The following is a 21,846-nucleotide window of genomic DNA, read 5'->3' on the forward strand; positions in this document are numbered from 1 at the left end:
GTCTGACTTATGAGATACGACCGGCCGGTCAGAACAGAACTAGGATGAATGGCTTGATTAATTGCTAGTGCTCCTTGTGGGTACAACAGTGTACCGCTTGCTTTTTTTTAACTGTTTGTTCCTTTTCGCATGACCCCCTGTCTAAACTCTAAAATCTTTTAATTGTCAAAATGAAAGTTGAAATGTCCTTTCTGTTTTAATTTTGTAATAATACCGACTTTGTTTCTTTCTTTCTCACATTCAGGTTCAGGCTCGGAACTCCCCTCTGAGGAAGAGGTTCTTACAACAGGCTCCACAAGCCCTCTGGTCACGTCTCTGCAATGGCCCAGAACACCACTCTGCCCACGTCCTACAATTCCTCCGTGCTTCAAAAGACTGCAGCCCCGCCGCTCTTCCCTCAAACTCCATTTTTCTCCTCCTCCTCCTCCTCTTTCTTCCATAATACATCTCCTCCACCAAACTCAAGCAATTCGGTTGGAGAAGACAGCACCATCCTTAGCAACAGCGGCGGGACTCTGGGCGGAGCACTCATTTTAGGTTTGGTCTTCATCCTGGGCGTTCCCGGGAACTTCTTCATCATCTGGAGCGTCCTGGCACGGGTCCGCCAACGCTCCATCACCACCCTCCTCATCCTCAACCTGGCCTTTGCAGATGGCTCGCTGATGGTGCTAACGCCTTTCTTTTTAGTCTACTTGGTGAAACGGAGTTGGGTTTTTGGTGTCGGTCTGTGCAAGCTTCTTTTTTACTTGTGCTGCGCCAACATGTACGCCTCCATCTTCCTCATCATGCTTATGAGTTTGTACAGGCTGGTAGCTGTGGTTTGGCCGAGGCGAATCGCCGCCCTTACAAAATGGAGGAGCGTACTACGCGTAATTGCGTGTATGTGGACGCTGGTTCTGGTCGTTTCCGTGCCGGTACTGGTCTTCAGGGATGTTAAGAGATCTCCAGTGCAGAGCTTCGTTTGCAATAGCTATCACTCCCTGCCGGCATACGTGAGTAACACGCATTAATGCATAAAGGAAAAGAACGGACAATGTGAAAACCCAATTAATACATACGATAATAATAATGTCATTCGTGATGTGCATGAAGAAATTAGCACTGAATTAGCACTGACAGCCTGTTTTGAAGCGTTTGTTCTCATGTTTTGCGGTTGATGTATATGTATACACACACACACACACACATACATACATATATATATATATATATATATAGCTGTTGAGTCTTGACGGCAGAGAAGGTGTATTGATGAGATTACATTTGGTCTTTGTCTGAAGTAGCGGCTGAATGCTTTTTAACTGCTCTGTGACACATTTATCAGACGGCGTTACAATACCTGCTAGAGACGTTCCTGGGGTTCCTGCTGCCTTACGGAGTGATCGTGGGAAGTTACGTTTGCATTCTACGCAGAATTCGCCGGACCCGATTCCGCCGCAAACTGCGCAGTGAGAAACTCATTCTGGCCATTGTCATCACCTTTGGATTGTTCTGGCTGCCCTATCACATCATAAACTTGGTGCAGGTGTGTGTGTGTGTGTGTGGTTGCATTCCAGCCTTTATTTTCACATTTGTATACGTAATTAAATAGAGAGGTTTGACCTACATTTGAGGACAAACACAAAGAAGACAATGAAAAGCCAATATTACAGTTTACAGCAGGAATAAATTGATTTGACTTGGCAAGGAGACAACTCACTGCAGTTTCAGAAAAATAAGAAGTATAGGACTAAAGCAGGTGTGTAGGGTGATAAGAAAACAAACAAAAAACCCCAAAAATATACTGATAAAATTTGTTCTTGCCTTTTTCTCAGGTGGCAGCTGAATTGAGCCCTGCAGGATCTCCTCTTCATGAGAAGTATGTTGCACAGAAAAAACACACACACACACACAGAGCACATGTGCAGACTTGCCTAAAGATCGTGTGAAAACACACGTACTAAAATCCAATATCATCCCCATTCATGCCCAGTATTTTCATCCACTGGTGTCTCTCAGCTAATGAACGGCTCTTTTTCTCCCCTTTTCTGGCCAGACTGGAGTCTATATGGAAGTCCTGTCGCGCTCTCACTTCCACCGTCGCTTTCGTCAGCAGCTGCGTCAACCCCGTGCTGTACACTTTTGCCGCCAAGTCGTACATCCGCCGCGAGGGCCTGGCGTTCATGGCGCGGCTCTTTGAAGGGGCGGGGCTGGACGTGATGCGGAAAAGCAGGCAGAGCAGCCAGAACAGCCGCGAGAGGGACAAAGACAGGGACGGCGAGGGGGCGGAGCTTCAGGACAAAGAGTCGGAATCTATCAGCAGCACCAATGCCACCGCCAATCTCAAAATTGTCCCTCTGAAAAATGGCAAGTGACGACTTGTTCAGGAGGGCGTTTTTTTTTTTGTTTTTTTCTTTTTTAAATTCAGTCATACTGTTGAAAGCTTCCTCCTGCACTTCTGTCTTTAATCCACCAGAGGGCGCCAGAGAACAAACACAAGACACCGACTGCGCGCTCTCGCTCACTCATTTTCAAAGCCGCTTATCTTCATTAGGGTCAGGGTGGGTGCTGGAGCCTATCCCAGTGTACACTGGGCAAAAGGCAGGGACCTGGACTGGTTGCCAGTCCATTGCAGGGCAAACACACTCACACTTAGGGGCAATTTAGCATCTTCAATTCACCTAACCTGCACATTTCTTTGGACTGTGGGAGAAAGCCCATGCAGACACTGGGAGAACATGCAGACCCCACACAGAAAAGACCCTGGCTGCACAGCTGGGGATCGAACCCGGGATATTCTTGCTGCAAGGCGACAGGGCTACCCACTGCGCATGCCCATGCTGACTGACCAAAATTTTTTTTTTTTTTTTTTTTTTTGGAACTGTCGCAAAGAGATTTATCTCTGGACTGAAAACATTTCAAATGCAATGACTGTAAATGACCAGCAGAGTGCATTTATCAGACCATAAACTCAGGTCTGGTTATAGCCTGTCACTTGTAGCCCACAGAGGAAGGACTTTAAAGGACGCGACGCAGTATTCACTTTGGGTCTTCGAAAGCACTTATATTATTGTGTATTACATTTTACTGTGAACCTTAGCAAATTTTTAAACCATTTTTTTTAACTCCTTAACAAGTAGTTGTGTAGATGTATGTTTGTGCGCGCGCGCGTGTGTGTGTGTGTGGGTGTTTGTGAGTGGGTGGGCATATGTGTGTGTTTTCTTGATAAAAAAAAATGCATCATCATTAGAGGGTCATTACAGGAAAATGAAAATGTTTCAAAACACAGTAAAGTTGTAAGAATTGCCATTGTTTTGTTTTAATCTGACAAATCTGAAATTGTGCAGTTGTGTAATATACAATGGACAACATGTCCTGTTCTTAAACAATATACTTATTACTTGTTGTCAGCGATCAGTTAGTAAAAAGTTCATCAGCAGTGAGAGAGAAGAGAGACATGTTTTCACGCTGTTATTTGACACTCTCTGTTTCTCTCTCTCTCAAAGTCTTTCGGAAACAAAAAGGGAAGTGTTAAGGTCGGGTGTTGCATATTCAGTCAGTCTAACCCTTGTGCTGGCAGAATTTCAAAACACTCAGTTTCACTGTTTAACTGAAACATTTATTGCACTGGAGTGATTACAAAACACAGTGATGTTACTGTCTCACGCAATGTAATAGTTTCACCATTGTTCAGAATGTATTTTGTATATATATATATATATATATGAATATATACGTATATGTATAGGTGTGAATATAGAGAGAGAGAGCGAGAGAAAGAGGGATGTTAAGCCACAAAAAATGACTGAAAATAAACAGCTTGAGTCCAAGCAAACGACTCGGGTTCTGAATCTTTAAAGGAAAAAAATAAATGAATAAATGAATGAACAAATGGTTGAGTGCAACATGTTCCAGTATGTTCGTCTCCCTTTCCTTTATGGGGCAATTTCTTTTTTTTTTTTTTTTTCTTTTTTGACGTCGCAGTGTTCGATTGCACCACAAGGAGGAAGGCAGTGATGACACAGCAAGAGAAGTGCTTTAATGATCAAAACTCTCCTTCCCTTTACCCTCACAGACAGACCAATGTAAACGCAGGAGTCATCTAACATCAGCTTTCCACAGGTAAACTTGTTAATGTGTGTGTGTGTGTGTGTGTGTATGTATGAGAGCGAGAGAGAACCAGTGTGTGTGTGTGTACGTGAGAGAGAATTTTCTTGTGAGGAGTGTATATACCAGTGAGAGTGGGGTTTTTTTTCTGGTCATTCTTAGACTCTGTGTGAGTTTTGAAAAGGAAATGTTGCTGTACCATTGCAATGATTTATACAATAAGACTATGAGTGTTTTTTTTTTCTAATCAGACCATTCTGATGTATTTTTGGCAGTGAATGGCACGATTGTAAAAAGTAATTAAAGTTAAAAAAAAATCGAAACAAAACAAAAAAAACCCCAACACCATCTGGAATATGCATTCGAAGTGAAATAGATCTAAAACATGTGACTATAACTACATTAGTTTCATTTTCAGACAGAGGCCTTCTGTTTATTCAGAGTTCATTTGCTTAATCAGTGGCTATCAATCAGATGGGACATCACGTAGAAAGAAAGACACTCACACACTCACACACACACACACACACATACGTACACACACACACACACACACACACACACACACACGTATAACTGACATTTTGTTTAAAAGACACAAAATGAGAAGTTTAAGGAAAACAAATGTACGAGAAAAGAGAGGGGGGGGGGGGCGAGCCTCCTGTTTTCTGTTCATGTGATCAGTTTTCTGTGTAATGTGTGAAATGTGTGAAGTGCGTAGACCATTAGTCACATATGAAAAGTTTCTTCAGATAAGCTCTGAAAAATAGGTACCAATCATTGTGCCAACAAAGTGAGTGTGTCTGTGTGTGTGTGTGTGTGTGTGTGCGCACACATACACACACACACATCACACACATACCATACACACGCACACACACACGCACACACACACACACACCACACACACACACACACACACACATACCATACACACACACACTCAGGAAACTTGTGGTCTGTGACTAACTGTCTAACCGCTCAGCACACAGAACTGCTTGCTAGATCAACATATGCATGTGTGATGGTGTGTATGTGTGTGTGTGTGTGTGCCTGTGTCTTTGTCTCTGTACATGTACGTGCATGTCATTAGGTTGCATATATGACCAAATTTCCCATCTTTTGTATATATGAAACATTCCTGGACTAAATATCTGTGTTTAACTGGGTGTCGTTTCTCTCCTTTTGTCTTCTTTTTCCTCCTTCAGACCACCAGAGGGAAGACAAGATTAAATCAGCTCCATCCAAGACCTTTAAAATCCACAGACCTAAGCTCAGTTGTCGTCTAAATGGCCACCTCAGCTGTCGCTTCATATCAGAACCTATCAGGATTGTCTGTCCCCGCCCCTGTCCCCGCCTCCCCCACTACACAGTCCTCTGCGCTTCCTCTCTCTCATCAGATCGGCATTGCGATCCTCGTGCTGGCTTTTGTGTTCGGTTTCCCCGGGAACCTGTTTGTCGTATGGTCAGTGGTGTGCCGCGTGAAGCATCGCTCTGTCACATGTTTACTGGTTCTGAATTTGGCCGTCGCTGATGCCCTGGTTCTGCTCAGCGCTCCTCTGTTTCTTCGGTTCCTGGCCGGGGGACGGGGATGGGAATTCGGCGGGGCCATGTGCAAGACGGTGCACTATCTGTGCTGTGTCAATATGTACGCCTCCATCTATCTGATCTGTCTGATGAGCGCGGATCGCTGGCTGGCCACCACGCGGCCTTTTCTCTCTCAGAGGCTGCGAACGAAACGGACTATCAGGACAGCCATGCTGGGGATCTGGATACTGGCCTTCCTGTTTTCTTTACCCATGCCGTTCTATCGCAGGTGAGGCGCGCACGCGCTCTCGCTCTCGCTCTCTCTCTCTCTCTGTGTGTGTGTGTGTGTGTGTGGTGTGTGTGTGTGTGTGTGTGTGTATGGTATGTGTGTGTGTGTGTGTGTGTGTGTGTGTATGTGTGCGCACATACACACACACTGGTATGAATGCCTGACAAGTAACGGTTAAATGAGGACATTTTCTGGTCTCCAAAACTTGAAATGTTTGTTGTTGCTGCTGTTTTTGTTGTTGTTGTCAGAATGTTTCTTTAATCAGTAAAGTTAGGGTTATTGTTAGGAGTAAGCTTAGGGCAAGGTTTTTTATCTTTAAGTTATTATTTTGTTGGCAGTGAATGTAAATTCCCCACTAAAATATACTAACCTCTGTATGTGTGTGTGTGTGTGTGTGTGTGTGTGTGGGGGGGGGGGGGGGGGGGGGGGGGGTCTGTGTCTATGTCTGTGTATCTGTGCGTGTTTGTGAGTGTGTTTGTGCGTTTGTGTGTGTGTGTTTCGGTATCTGTCTGTGTATCTGTGTGTGTTTGTGAGTGTGTGTGTGTGTGCATTTGTGTGTTTATAAGCCTTGCTGTAGAACTCTAACACTGGGATAAAGAAGAACACCTTTCATTTGTTTTGTTTTTTTTAAATCTTTTTTTAATCTTTCCTTTTCCTCTGTCCCTGCCGTGTGCCCTGCAGTAACCTTCAGCCTTTCCTCCATAAGAACGTCTCTGTTTCCATCTGCATGCCGTACCACTGGAAGAGCGTGAAACACGAGGTCTTTCAGTACGTCATGGAGACCGCACTGGGCTTCGCGCTTCCTTTCACCTTCATCGTCTTCTGCTACACCTCCGTCATCCTCCGCCTGCGGAGCGCCATGTTCCAGCGCCGCGGACGAGGAAGCTGCCTCATCCTCCTCATCATCGTCGCTTTCGCTTTGTTCTGGCTCCCCTATCACCTGATCAATGTCATCCAGGTAATGGTCGCATCCTCGCGTTTCAAAACCACGACAGAACGTGACCTTTGACCCGACCTGTAATATGTCATACGTCTTTATGAGACGGGTTGCATTACAGGTTGCGGTCCATAAATTGATCAGTTGCATAGCCAATCACTTCATCTACACCACATCTGTTTACCCTTTCACATAATCATTATCTAAGCCTCTGACAAATACCACAGAGGCCTTTTATATGCGCTGCCAGGATAACACTGTGTACTTATACTCCCATGTTACCACTGATGTGCACATTACTCATGTTTCTCACAGAGCTAAGGCATTGTTAACTGCTAATAGCTCTGCATTAGGACTCACTCTAATTCACAGTAACATTTTATTTTTTTCTCACTAAATGTGTTTCTTTTATTTTTGTCTCTCTGTCCACGGCCTCTCTTTTGGCCTCTGCCCTGTGTTTAGGTGATTGGGTTGGCGGGAGGAAGCCCCTCTGCTCTCAGCGCTGCAAAGGTCGCCAGGCCCAACGTGACGGCCTTTGCCTTCATGAGCAGCAGTGTGAACCCTGTGCTCTACGTTTTTGCTGGCAGGTAAATGTGTGTGTATGTGTGTGTGTGTGTGTATGTATGTGTTTGTATGTGTGTGTATGTGTGTGTTTGTGTGTTTGTGAGTGTTTGTGTGTGTGTGTGTGTGTGTGCATGTGTGTTTGTGTGTGTGTGTGTGTGTGTGTGTATGTGTGTTTGTGTGAATGTGTGTGTCTGTGTGTGTTTGTGTGTGTATGTGTGTGTTGGTGTGTGTGTGTGTGTGTGTATGTGTGTTTGTGTGTGTGTGTGTGTGTGTATGTGTGTGTTTGTGTGAATGTGTGTGTTTGTGTGTGTATGTGTGTGTTGGTGTGTGTTTTGGTGTGTGTGTATGTGTGTGTTGGTGTGTGTGTGTATGTGTGTGTGTGAGTGAGCGCGTGCTGGGTCATACACGTGTTTGCGTATGAAACACGGCCGCGTGACCTCTCTCTCTCTGTGCTCTCCGGCAGTTCTCACATTCGGCGCGCTGGCCTTGGATTCATGGCTAAACTCTTTGAAGGAACCAACTCTGACTTCAACTCCAGTCGCAGCACGCGCACCAGTTTCAGCTCCAGCCCCGGGGAAAGTTCCGTCTTCACCAAAATGTCCCTCAAACTGGGGGGCCGGAAAAAAAGCACCGGAGTGGAGGAGGGGCTAAGGGTGGACGCTCCGAGTCAGGCGGAGCTTCAGACTCTCAACACCACGGATTAAAGGGACTAAAGCATGATGGTGATGGTGGTGATGATGATGGTGATGATGATGATGGTGGTGATGATGATCATCATGGTGGTGATGGTACCAGCGGTGTCATGTTTCATTTTGAAAACGTATTTATTTTTGCTACCCAAAGAATCGAAGAAGATCATCAATTCTTTTGTATTCTAAAGTTTTATCATTTTACCCAGCACATACATATGTTTTTTTTATTTGAAAAGATAGTATAAACAAGAGATTAATTTGGTGTAAAATGCTATTTTTGTAAATATGCTATTATATTTGTACATGAAACTGAATTTAGACCTGGTACGACCAGCTTCTCTGGCACATCAGGTATGTAAATGTATCTATTTTTGTGTTGTTGCTTGAACGAGATTGAATAAATCATTTTGTATGGCCTTGTGCACTGTCGTGTATTTGGGTTTAAAGACAGCTGTGGCCCACGGTAGAGGGTGTAATCTGTTACATGTTTAGTGAGTGAGCAGGTTCATTTCACAGGACTGTGATGTGGTTTGATTGAACAGCCCACGTGATTCTAACCACATGAACAGACTGTGTACAATAAGCAGCTCTGAGTCTTTATCTGCCATCACACTAAATCTGTTGATATGCTTTTGGTAACATGACTTGGTTTCTGGTGTGAGTATGTGTGTGTGACTATGGGTATTATGACTAGTTAACTGTGATGTGTGTGAGAGGTCAAAGTACTCTCGTAGCAGAGGCAGTTATTTGAATGTGCTTCTGTTGGGTCCACATTCTGCTCCATCATTTTGTAAGACTATAGTGACATCTGAACAGACATGGTTCATGATAGGAGAACTGTGTAACCTGATGGTCTTATTGCCATAGATACAAAGAAAGCTTCACACCTTTGGCGCCGCGTTACAGTTGGAGCCAAGAGCAATTGATTAAGGCTAAATACAACCGGTAATGGGCGAATGGCAGCCATCGCAGACAAAAGGGGACTTGAGCATTAACACCTAGATTCTGATCTGCATCAAGCAACTTTGTAGACCTATTGTCTGTTTGCTTCATGGTATAAAAGGCCGATCACAGTAACAGTTCTCTGAGTTAAGCTTCGGCGCATGCAGACGTGCTGCCGGATTCCACCACCACCAAATAAAGCTTTTCTCCAAGCGCGCTTTTGGTCTGGCTCGTTTACTTGTAAAATCACAAGAAAATCCAACAATTTGTTTAATGACCTGGGTTCGCACGTAGCATTAAACTAAGAGTGTGTGTCATGTGGAGACAGTTTGCCTGTTCAGAAGATCCACTGTGAGATCTTCATAACTGTATATAAACAAAGTCACATTCAGCTCTGCCTCAAATGATGGGTTTTATACAGAGGAGCCCTTAAGAACTGAGTCAAGATGGAGAGAGTGTGACTGGATGTTCCCTCAGTCTCTTACATCAGATTAGCAATACCACACGAGTGCTGGCTTTCTCCTTTGGTTTCCCAGGCAATGTGTTTGTTGTTTGGTTGTTAGGTGTGTGTGTGTGTGTGTGTGTGTGTGTGTGTGTGTGTGTGTGTGCGTGTTCGTACATGTTTGTGTTTGTGTGTGTGCGTGCGTGTGTGAGCGTGTGTGTGTATGTGTGGGTCTCCATATATAATGCTCCACTTGATCAATATCACAACAATATATATGCCACCTCTCTCCATATTCAGTATTCCACATTTTATCATGAATATGCTGTATATATACCTCACTCTACATACCTCATTTCACCTCAGTGTCTATGGCGTCTCTTTATCTCTTTTTCTGTGGAAGTGAATGGTCTTCTACTGGGCCACTCAGCCACTGTGGTTCTCTGTGTTTCTCAGCATGAGCCCTGTGACCTGTGTGTTTATCAACAGGAAAGTGAGTGTGGTAAACCATTAAGCATATGTCTGTATACACACATGCGAACTCATTCATGCACGCACACATACACGCACATGCATGCACACACACAGGCATGCAAGCCTGCCTGTCCTCACACACTTGCATGAGCATGGGTATGTTCAAATCAGTGTGTGTGTGTATGTTACTGACATCTGACATCATACTGACCTCTAGTGGTCATTTTAAAGAATGCAAACCCAGCAGGGATAATGTTGTGATTTATGACTGTCAGTGGCCCAACTGATTACATCATACAGTAAAGCATTTATAAGTGAATTAACCATTTTCACTTTTAGATTCACATCCATCATTTGCCATGATTGCTTACAACAGTTTACATCTCAGTGTCTTTCATCAGATAAAATGACTGCTCTTATTAAATGAGTTACTTAGATTTCTTTAAATTTTAATTTTATCACATAAAACAAAATCCTTTAGATGAAATGAGAGTAACAGTGGAACACAAGCATCAACTCTGAGGTGTTCCAGTGTTTACAAAACAACGTTTGAAACATCTCGAGGGGTCTTTCTTCAGCTGCGTCCTGTCCAGCAGAAAAAAAACCAAAAAAATTAAATCCAGTGACGCGCTGCAAAGTCAACAGCTCTGTCAGATAAGTTCTGAAACAGTCTTTTGGGATCCATAATAGTAAAAACAGAGTTATGGCCTATAAATAAAACCTGTGTGTATGTCCTCAGTGACTGTAAGTCTTGTAAAATATAATGCAAACATAGCGAAACTGCCTCCTTAGCTGATCTATTTTTGCTAAAGTTAAAAGAAGTTTCTCTCCACCACGTGTTCAAACACCCTGATTAGTATTAATGTGAGAGAAGCTAAACTGTAAAAGGTGACATATAGTGGCAGATTTAAAACAAGCTGGACCCTTCACCTGTCTGAGCAACATATTAATAAATCAACAGCTACAATAAGAGCCAGTTGAGGAAAACAAGTTTTAAGGATAAAACCAGAGATCTGGTGTGGACCACTTGTTTTATCAGGGGTTTTATTGGTTTTATTGCTGTCAAGCTTCCAAAACCTCATGTTCGGAAATAGTAAAGTAATAGTAATGTGTATGTATATTTACTGAGTCAGTGTAAGTGTTCTCAGTGTTAGTGATCTGTTTTTAATGACAGGATTACAGAGTCAGTGTTAGTGTTCTCAGTGTTAGTGATCTGATTTTAATGACAGGATTACAGAGTCAGTGTAAGTGTTCTCAGTGTTAGTGATCTGTTTTTAATGACAGGATTACAGAGAATAATATAATGTGGTCAGTAACGCAACCTTTGATATGTTTGATATTTAAATTATGTTGTCCATGGCAACGTGAATATGGTCATTGTTTACTTATCCTAATAAAAGAGTGTACACCGAGATGCAGGCACATAAAGTGCTGAGGACAGAGGGAGAGACATAACTCAACATAGAGAGAGACAGAACAGCAAACTTCATACACAGGTAAGAGCATCTCTTACATACTAGAAATGTATTATCTCATTTTATTCTGCACTGATTACTTTTTATGGTGAAACAGAAAATTAAAAAAAAAAAACATTGCCCCAGTGGAATAGCATAAGGTTTAAAAAAAGCAAAGTTTATCTTGTTAATCAAATAATCAATTGCACTACCAGTTTACCAGTGTTGACAACAATGATAAAGGAGATAATTATGATGGCAATGTCAAAACTAATGATCTAAAACTATACTGAGATCTCTTAACACTAGATAACAATCACTGACTGAAACAATTTTGACTCCAGTATTAAAGATGTCTGATCATTCTTATTATGAGAATTTTCATGTGGGCCAATCAAGAAATTTTTCTATGATGTAAAATATGACCCAATTAAGACTAAAAAGAACATACACGACTGTCGGTCTTTGTTGGATGTAAAGGCGCCACATTTGGGACATGTGACCAGCTCTATGTCACTTTGTGAACCTGAGGTTTGAACATGCAAAGTGGAGCTCTCTGACATGCTGTGTAGTTCTGTCTATTGGGTGTTTGTTTTGGGCCTCAGTGTTGTTCACATGAAGCCCTCAGGGAAAGAACCGTGTACTGAGTAAACAGTTATGAAGAGGGACACTATGGGACATCTTGGGTTGGGTCAGTATCAGTACAGCTATACTTACAACGAACAGACATAAAACATGAAAATGAATTGGAACCTGCTGTTGTATATGGCTTTGACAGACTCAGCTTAAAGTCAACAAACGTAAGAACAGTTGGATGAGCTGACATTCCTGTAGGAATCATATATCTTCTAATGTTCATCTTCACCACAAGAGCATAACTGGTTTGATTTTAGGTCTCTGAACAAAACACCCTCTCTGTTGAGGTTCTAGACTCATGTACCACTTTTGGCTTAGATTATCACTCAGTGAGGCTTGTTTTCAGTAACATCACCACTGTCAGGATTGTGCTCAGAGAAACAGATGCCTGTCAGCCAGATCAAACAGTCATTTGCATAATGAATAATATGGATTTACACTCTCTACAAACATGTCATACCACCGTGATTTCTCAGGACTGGTTTATCATGAGACATTCACTTGAGGGAAAATTCAGATTTGTGTCAGTTATATGGCACTGTAACTGTTCACTGTCCAGCAGAAATAGTTGTAATATTAAACTAATAATACCATTTTTTTTTTTTTTTTTCTTGTTTGTAGGCTGGTTATGATGTACTGTACAGCAGTAACTGTAACATTTTCTGTGCTCATCATTCATCTACTGAGAACACAGACATTTAAGTTTTGACAATTATAACTGTGAGATTATAAGTTAGAGAAAGTATAATTTATTCCTGGGGGAAAACTGACACCACATGAATATAGGGAGAGATTCAGAGAAATTAATGTTTTGAAGGACAATGGATAACAGGATGAAAACACTGAAACAATGCAAAACCATTGCCTCTTTGCTGATCCGCAATGGAGCATCACATTATATATGCCATTGAATAAACTTGACAATGCAGCTTTGTTACAATGAGTGTTTGTATGGTGTTTATAATGACAGTACTGAAATGGACCTGTCTGTTTTTTAGATCCATCAGAGATGATTCACGTTATTCATTTTGTTCTCCTCTCAGGTCAGTGTATGTGTAAATGTGTGTGAGCGTATGGATTACACACTATATAATATTATTCTATTATACTATAAGATTGGTGGAAATTCATCTACTGTCAATTAGTTACTGGCATCAATAGCATTAAGTTTGCCAGTTAAATTTCTTGTTCTCTGAAGAAATGAATTTATTTGTGTGTTTATATACAGTTAATATGACTACAACACATGACAGTAATGATAATATTGTTCTGTACAGGACTCTTCTCACTGTCTGCATGTGTTCCTCATCAGTATCACTTTGTGAAAGTGGAAAAGAACTGGACTGAAGCACAGACATACTGCAGAGAGCACTACACTGACCTGGCCACTATTGACAACCAAGAGGACACAGATGAGCTGATTAAAACTGTTAAAGGAGATGTTGAGCGTGTTTGGATTGGACTGGAGAAGAGTGGTGATATGAGGTGGCAGTGGTCTCTGGGAGATCCAGCATTCTACAGAGAGGGAGAAATGGAGTTTACAAACTGGCACTCAGGAGAACCAAATCATCTCGAGACTGAGAAATGTACTGAGATGAGACAGGACGGAAAATGGAATAATCAACCTTGTGACCACAATCAGATTTCTGTGTGTTATAATGGTGATTACTCTTTATACGTTACTTTACTGGTAAAATTATATATGAATTGCAGTTTTCTTGCCATGAAATTAAGTTTTCATGAGGAACTTTTCTCCATGTGTTATGATGGTGATTAGATTGCTTTATTGGTGAAACTACACATATTATTTTTACACTTTTCTTGCCATGAAATTAATTTTTTGACCAAAAGAGAGACGAGTTGACAGGACAATCAAAAGAGAACCAAAATTCAATGTCAAAGTCTATGTTGTGGTTATATGTTTATGCAATGAAATTTCTCTTACAGAAAAAAGAAGATAAAACCTATTTAAAAATGATGTAGTTTATAATAAACTCAATCATGACTGTAAAAATCACAATGAAGTATAAGGATCAGAGAGATTAGTAAAATGTTTGTCTTCCAGAGAGAAAGGTCAGCAGTGACAGATACATATTGATTAAGGACTATAAACCCTGGACAGAAGCTCAGAGCTACTGCAGAGAACATCATACAGACCTGGTCAGTGTGAGGAACCAGACTGAGAATCACATGATATGGAGTTTGATAAACGACAGCACTCGCGATGCCCGGATCGGCCTGTTCAGGGACTCATGGAAATGGTCAGATCAGAGTAAATCCTCATTCAGAAACTGGGCACCTGGACAACCTAATAATAATGTGGGTATTGAGAACTGTACTGTCATGCAGGTAACCGGTAATAAACGAGGACAATGGCATGATTTGTCATGTGGTGATGAAAAGCCTTTTGTTTGCTATGAAGGTGAGCTGATTCACTGTGAATTTTTTAATGTAATTTACTGAGATGTAATTCCATGTATTGCATGCGGAGAATAGCTGTGATCAAAACAGAAGTAATTCTATGTTACTCAGAGAGTAGTTTTTTCACGTTATTATAAAAGTACAATGTTTGGGCTGTCATTGATAATATTATAGCCAGGATTTCTTACTGAAATGTAATCAGTTACTGACCACAAATTGGATGTTGATTTTTGTAATTAGTAATGTAATCCATTGGACAACAAAAGAAAAAATGTAATCTAATCTCGGTACTTTTGGATTATTTTTGGATTACTTCAAAATCAAACATTGAAAATATTGCACCTTACACTAAAAAATGGACACAGGCACACAAATTTGATTTCCACAAATATTCTTTTTTTCTCTTTTAACATCTCAAAGTATTTTCAATGCAAATAAAATGCATTGTGCATATTCAGCATTTACAGTTGGTTAAATCAAATTACCCTTACAAATACAGTATTGGCACAAACTACAGGTGTACTTTGTGTATTCTGCAACATGTGGGCTGGTGTTCCTTTTGCGTAAGGTTTTGTTGCTGCTGTTTTGTAATCAAAGGCCACATGGAGGACTTTGCTCTTGTAATGCAAGAGGAGCGCTTACTCAAAATGTTCATCTTCCATTTTCAATGTACATAAAAAAGAATAAAACAACAACAACAAACAAACAAACAAACAACAACAACAACATTCATTTAGAGCCCAGCATCACTGTTTAAAGTCTCAAAGGGCTTTATGTGACCACAACAAACAAAACCATCGCCAGTTACAGCAGACAGCATAAAGATAACAAAAGCAGGACGAGGGGGGTGGCGATGATGATGAGGCTGACAGGGAGGGATGAAGAGGACGGAGAGGGGCGGGGCACACCTGGGAGGAAGACAGTCACACTCACACAAGGCATTCATACTCAAGCATATAAGACACACACACACACACACACACACACACACACACAGAAGATGGGGGGGGGGGCATTAGTGGGGTATCAGGAGTTAATAACGCAATTTTTTAAAAAAAAATTGCAGTGCATAGATGCATTAGTGCAGTAGAGTTAATGACTGTGGAAGGTTCAGGAGGAGCAGGGCCACGCAGGGTAAACAGGGCCAGGGGCCACAGGGCAGGGGACAAAGCCAAGAATAAAAAAAACTCCATAATGCATAACTCATCATTAAAAAAACAAAAACAAATATTAATTAAGTCGCCATTAACAAAACTGGTAACCTGGCAAACTCAGAGGAGTAACTTACTTTGATATACAGTAGAATATATTTGGCATTTCGAATTGGTCAAATTACCTTTACAAAAACACGCTGGCATAAATGTCTACAGGTTTACTGTGTTGCTTCTTTTGTTGAGGTTTTTCTTGCTGATGTTTTTTAATCAAAGGCCACAGGGAGGAGCTTGCTATTGTAACGCAAGAGGAGCACTTACTCAAAATGCTCATTTTAATTTCAAAACATATTTTAAAGATGTAATCAAAAATGTAATCAAGTAATCCTTGTCAGTGTAACTAAAATCTAATTGTACATTTTTTTCAAATGTGATCTGAACTAACTACAGTTATTTTTTTGTGATTCTGATTAAATGGAATCTGTCACTACCCAACCCTGATTATAGCTTATTACATTATTTGTAGACAAGCTGATCCTGATCAATGAGACTCTGACCTGGAGTGAAGCTCTGAATTACTGCAGAGAGCATCATGTGGACCTGGTCTCAGTTCACTCAGAGAAGATCCAGAAGTGGGTGATGAAGAGGGTTGAAAAGGCCTCCACTGCTCATGTGTGGCTGGGCTTACGTTACAGCTGCACTCTGGGCTTCTGGTTTTGGGTGAGTGGAGAATCTCACTGCGACGAGAACTGGGCTCCAGGGAATGGAACTATGGTGGAGGAGTGTGTAAATGAAGGAAGAACTGGAGCGGTTGAGACCAGAGTCAAAAAATGGATCAGCCTTCCTGAGAATACCAAACTGAACTTTATCTGCAGCAACTATGAAGGTGTGTGTGTATGTGCATGTGGGTGTGTGTGCGTGTGTGTGTGTGTGTGTGTGTGTGTGTGTGTGTGTGTATGTGTATGTGTGTGTGTGTGTGTGTGTGTTATAAGAATCACTCTGACATCCTCTTGTTTTCTCTTCATTTCATTGTAGATGACTGAACAGATCACTGAGGATCAACTGGACCTCTTACCTTTGGGCTCCATTTCAGAAGAGACAAGAGTGTGTGCATATCTGTTTGTCTTGTATCTCTATATATTCACCTTGTTTCAAAAGCATGATAAAACTCAGGATTACTTAAGTTTACTTTCGGGAGTAGTTTAATGATGCAATTTCTTTAAAGATCTCGACTGATTTTAGATAAAACATAAAATGTTGCTTTTTTGCGGAATTCTATTCACATTATTTTTTTTGCAGAAACAGTTTAATATTATCCTGCAGTTTTTTCTGAATGCCTTGAAACTGACCCTTAATATGTGTGTTAATTTGAAACTTCAACATTAAAACTTGTATTTGTATGTCAGAATTGTCTCGTTTTTAAGCTTATTAAGTTAATAACTTATTAAGTTAATTTGCCTCACATCAAAAATAACATAACAGTACACATGTGGATTTTACATACATATCAACAGATTATAGAAATTAAAAATTATGACCTATTGTTAATAAAGATTTTAGGATGAAGGTCAGGGTTAGAGTAAAGGCCAGTGTATGTATGTCTCTGTACAAGGTCTACTGTCTCGACCAGGATGCACTAATATGTAACTGAATGCTTCTACCATGCTTCCACTGGGGCTCATGTGTATGTGCTTTGTACCTATGTTCATATAATATAAAAAGAGGAAAACTGATTATGGCGGACGACACTTTGTCTGTACAAATGTATTATTTTCAGAAAAGGAAAACATGTTTGAATTCAGCGTAATCAAGCATTTTTGATGGATGAAGTTCAAAGGTAAATAATTGTGAGTTTTACCCAAGAAGCGATAATCTGTCTGAAATGCCATATCATTTTAGGGTGTCTCTGGCTGTACCAGTGTTTGTGATATATGTTGTATCATTTCTGTTTGATAAGTTATAATCAAATATGCTGGTTCAGGCGCACAAATACAGCGTAACGTTAGAGGGGGGGGACACGGAATATCAAAAGGACGAAAAGAAGAAACACGGCAATTGTTTATCCGGAGGGTACCAACATATGCATGGCTCTGTAAAGACAGACTTACAGAGTGACATCATTATGACCTCAGCATTGTCAGTGGGACAGAGTGGGCACATGACCCTACAGTGACCTCACCACGTGAACCTGCGCTGACCAATGAGACTCAGTGATTAGAACACAGGTAGTAGTCCTGCAGTCTCTCACATTCAGTTACTTAAACGTTTCATACCCAATACTCCCAACGAAACCAGTTCATTAATATGAAAGTATGTGGCTCCTGTGCACACTGGGCATGGTAGAGACCCATCATCTTTTCTGTGTGACTGTTGGATCTCCTCGATGATTTTTTATTGGGCTGACACATCCCGAATGACACAGTGCTGCACAGGTCAACTCAATATAACAATATTCTCTGTATCCTGTATGTACATCCTTTCTGTGTCCTTTGTGTCTGTGTAATGCTAATCCTTCAATGTGTAATCCTTCAGTTCCATTATCAGCAGGATTTTAGTCTCAGAGTAATTATAAATATATGGTATTTAACAAGGAAATTTAAAAAAGAAAATGTGTAGCATGTAAAAATATTATGGATGTGTTTTCCTGTCCTAATTTAACCATTCAATCAATCTTGTCACTGTAATAAAAAACAAAAAAAAACAAAAGAAAAATTGAACTACGAATCTCAGTTTCTAATTTCCCTTTCCCAGTTATTGTTTGCTTTTTATAATAATAAAGCAGCACATGCCTGCATCTTGGTTTTTCTCTCTTTCCATGTAATTCTCTCTCTCTCTCTCTTTCTTTCTCTCTCTTTCTCTCTCTCTCTCCGTTATGATTCCCGACAGGGTGCAATGCCACGCCTATATGCCGATCTCGCCACATGCGCCCTGCAGTTACCCATAAGCCTCAGGGGCTAGTGGATCATTTCCTTTACCCATTTAAACCCCAGGGCTCTGCGTGTGTTGACAAGGTTATGCTTATATGCTCTCTTGCCCACACATTAAAATGATCTCTCTCTCTCTCTCTCTCTCTCTCTCTCTCTCTTTCTCGCTCTCTCTGTCCCTCTCATCCTTCCTCCTGCCCTCCACTCTCTCTCTCTCTCTCTGTCTCTATCCCTCTCTCTCTCTCTCTCTCTCTCTCTCTCTCTCCGTCTCTCTCTCTCTGTCTGTTGCTGTGTCTCTTTCCCACACACACTCAGTGAGCTTCAGCACTGCATTTGAATACTCATTACAATATCCAGGGCCTGGATAAAGCCTTTTACAGTTGGGTCTTGTTTTGTTTTTTTGTTTTTAATGTTGATTCTGTAGTAACTTCTCAGATCAGACATGCTATTGAACGATTACATCGTAAAATTTCAGGATAAAGCATTGTGAGAGACATAATGATATTTGTTAATTTAATTGTATTTTGGGTTAATTTAAATGCCAGCCTTTATATTGTACAAATGATTCTTCCATGAGGACTTTTATTTTGACAAGCTTTAGAGCTTATCGTGATCCTGTTGATGCGGCGCTGGGCACAGGTGCGGCTCATACTTAAGAGATTGGAGCAGCACAATTTTTTTTTTTTTACCGTGAATGTGTCGTGAGAATAATTTAACGCAAAAGACATTGTACAGAAAATTAATACCTTGCTTTAGATGTATATGTGTAAATAGTTCCAGTAAATAATTCAACGATAAGCTTAGACTCCAGTATTTTGAACAAGAAAACGCACGACACGACACATCACGAGTAAAAGACGGCTGCTTTTAGACATTCAGCAACTGTAGTCTTCAAGCATAAAACATAAAAATCCGAACATGTTTACAGTCTCCTGGATTTCGCTCTTGGATCTAGTCATGTCTTTTGCAGACACAGCCACAAAAAGTGGACAGAGGGAATTTTTGGATCATGTTAACTGGAAAAAATAAACAGTTACCCTCTATTGCTTCAAGAAAAACAGGGATAGATGAGCACTGAGTGAGTTGTCTTATTTATCCAATCGACTCATTATAATTAACCAGGAACACTGCACTGTTATTGATATTTTCTTGCAAATGATTAAATTACCAAACATCTGTAGGTTATTGTTCACTTCCCTTTTCTGGGTTTCCCTAGAAATGAAGGTGAATGCATGTCTGTGTATGTCTGTGTGTGTATGCAATGGAATTATTGTACCAGGCAACAGTATTCAAATACTTTACCGGAGAGAAACAGGAAGGTCTTTGAATAGAGGTATGGGAGAAAAGGGCATTCTGTTTTGCACTCGTTCAGAAAACAGTGAGAACACAGACAGAGACTTAACAGAGAGAGTGACAGAAAACACCGCAGACTTCATATACAGGTAGGGTCTGCTGTCTCATACTTTACATGACTCCTGATAGTAATAGGCTATCATAAAATGGTAACACATGACATGCACACAGCTGTAGTTAGATCAGTATCAAAGTACAATACGTCACCGGCGCATGTGAAATAACATAGGGACTGCGACCATTTTCTCGTCCGATTAAGACTTCACCTTCTAATTAGCTGCATAAGGGATTCTTTTTTTTCATTTTTATTTACAACATTTGCAGATAAAGAGTTTTGATGTGTGACAAACATTGATCGTTAATGCTGTTATATGATTATATATATTGTCCTGGTGCTCTCGTATTGCAGATGGTTAAAGCCGTTTCAACGAATTGTAACCGCGAACAGTAACCTTGTCTGACAGTCGCATTAGAAGTGACCAATAGTAGATCAATACTGCATGATCGTCTGAGTTCAAAATAGCACATGATCGTATGAGTTCAAAATACCATATGGAGGGAAACAGATTCTTCAGAGCCTATGGACTCTGTATAGAAGGAGGGATTTCGATTTTAAATGTAAAAGTTTTTAAATGGATGCAAAAACCACCCTGATGTGGATCCCGAACCTAAAATCGTGGTCATGCACATATCTACAAAACAAAGTAACACGTCATGTCATCTAAAGCTACAGTGAGAAATGTAACGGGTCCCACAAGGGAGGACTGTTAGAGATATTAAAACCTCTTTAAACAGGAAAAAGTGAGCAGAGGGAGAAGATGCGACCACCTCTCAGGTGATCTCCTTCTCCTTATTCTCCCTTAAAATAAAGAAAATCATCTTATTCTTACACAATAAATCTCTACATACCTATATATGTATAATTTATATATTTCCCCCGCCCCCGGAGCAGCGAAGGATCCGTTTTATGGGTCACTTTACTACGCCACCTTGGGCCTTTCATCCAAAGATATACTTTCACACAGTAAGTTTCTACACACTGGTGTTGCAATGAAAAGGGTTCTCCTTCGTTCTCGCAGTGATTGGATACAGAGATGTGATTTTCAGGAAAAAAAAATGTAGCTTTTATAGAGTCAGTAAAGAGCTGCAAGGAATAATGATAATGAAGTCATTGTTTATTCGCACACTATATTATTGTAAAAGGAGGTAAACGGAATCAAAACCAACCGTACAATAAAAAAAATGGAAAGTATAGAGACTATAGTTATGGTTTACCAACAGGAGGCGCTAGGAGGAAGGAGTGAGGGCGTCGGCTGCGGAGGGTAGCTAAGGGACTTACCAAAGGGGCCGTTACCTACCACCACGGGTGCTCGTGCAGATCAGTCACATTGCAAAATAAAGTGCAAAAGTGTTCAGTGAAAAGTAACACAGCAAACACACAAGTGTGGACAGAAGTGTGAGTGCAGGGAACCTCCTGGACAACCGACACCCTCCGCCGGCACAACCAACCACCACTCCAACCAGGCAAAGTCCTAGAGCGAATAAAATAAAAGAAAGCTGGCTTATCTACACAGTTCATTTCTATAAATAGCTTTCTTAAAACACCGATAAGAACAGTCAAAAGGAACAAGTACCTGGCTACCTAGAGGCCAGGCAAAACTGGTAGCGCAGACAAACAGCAGTTTCTGAACAGTTTAACAACAAGGCAAAACGTTCGGTAAAGCAAAAACAGTGAACAACAACAAAAAACAATAAACTACACACAAAGACAACGGGCACACCGGTAACTAAAGAGCAGTGGTTTCGGACATTTAGCCAGAACAATAAGCAAAACAGCAGGCAAAACAGCTGACAACCGAGGTCTAAAATAAAATAAAACTTCGCAATTAGCGACTATATACACAGGGTAATAAAGTAAAACTGAAATTACCTCGGAGGCCATAGCGGTCCGTCC

The 21,846-nt window shown here is 40.9% G+C and overlaps 3 protein-coding genes across 3 annotated transcripts; all 3 read left to right on the top strand.

The window, feature by feature from the left end:
* The first annotated feature begins 320 nt into the window (after nt 1-320).
* On the top strand, nt 321-2,354 carry ltb4r2a (leukotriene B4 receptor 2a). The gene is made up of 4 exons (XM_030779380.1): nt 321-992; nt 1,325-1,525; nt 1,815-1,858; nt 2,036-2,354. Exons 1-4 carry the CDS (start codon nt 321-323, stop codon nt 2,352-2,354), a joined length of 1,236 nt encoding a protein of 411 aa, XP_030635240.1.
* Nucleotides 2,355-5,375: 3,021 nt separating this feature from the next.
* On the top strand, nt 5,376-8,107 carry ltb4r (leukotriene B4 receptor). Its single transcript, XM_030779381.1, has 4 exons — nt 5,376-5,902; nt 6,584-6,860; nt 7,302-7,426; nt 7,867-8,107. The coding sequence occupies exons 1-4, from the start codon at nt 5,376-5,378 to the stop codon at nt 8,105-8,107; spliced, it is 1,170 nt and encodes a 389-aa protein (XP_030635241.1).
* A 5,191-nt stretch (nt 8,108-13,298) lies between these two features.
* Nucleotides 13,299-16,658, top strand: LOC115816429 (macrophage mannose receptor 1-like). Its single transcript, XM_030779382.1, has 4 exons — nt 13,299-13,704; nt 14,109-14,465; nt 16,142-16,501; nt 16,651-16,658. The coding sequence occupies exons 1-4, from the start codon at nt 13,299-13,301 to the stop codon at nt 16,656-16,658; spliced, it is 1,131 nt and encodes a 376-aa protein (XP_030635242.1).
* Nucleotides 16,659-21,846: the final 5,188 nt, after the last annotated feature.

This window comes from Chanos chanos, chromosome 7, assembly GCF_902362185.1.
Source record: "Chanos chanos chromosome 7, fChaCha1.1, whole genome shotgun sequence".
NCBI lineage: Eukaryota > Metazoa > Chordata > Actinopteri > Gonorynchiformes > Chanidae > Chanos > Chanos chanos.

Coding starts and splice junctions, on each gene's coding strand:
- ltb4r (XM_030779381.1), top strand. CDS start 5,376: ATGGCCACCTCAGCTGTCGCTTCATATCAGAACCTATCAGGATTGTCT. Junction 5,903..6,583: donor CCCATGCCGTTCTATCGCAG/GTGAGGCGCGCA, acceptor TGTGCCCTGCAG/TAACCTTCAGCCTTTCCTCC. Junction 7,427..7,866: donor CTCTACGTTTTTGCTGGCAG/GTAAATGTGTGT, acceptor GCTCTCCGGCAG/TTCTCACATTCGGCGCGCTG.
- LOC115816429 (XM_030779382.1), top strand. CDS start 13,299: ATGATAATATTGTTCTGTACAGGACTCTTCTCACTGTCTGCATGTGTT. Junction 13,705..14,108: donor GATTTCTGTGTGTTATAATG/GTGATTACTCTT, acceptor TTTGTCTTCCAG/AGAGAAAGGTCAGCAGTGAC. Junction 14,466..16,141: donor GCCTTTTGTTTGCTATGAAG/GTGAGCTGATTC, acceptor CATTATTTGTAG/ACAAGCTGATCCTGATCAAT.
- ltb4r2a (XM_030779380.1), top strand. CDS start 321: ATGGCCCAGAACACCACTCTGCCCACGTCCTACAATTCCTCCGTGCTT. Junction 993..1,324: donor ATCACTCCCTGCCGGCATAC/GTGAGTAACACG, acceptor CACATTTATCAG/ACGGCGTTACAATACCTGCT. Junction 1,526..1,814: donor ACATCATAAACTTGGTGCAG/GTGTGTGTGTGT, acceptor CCTTTTTCTCAG/GTGGCAGCTGAATTGAGCCC.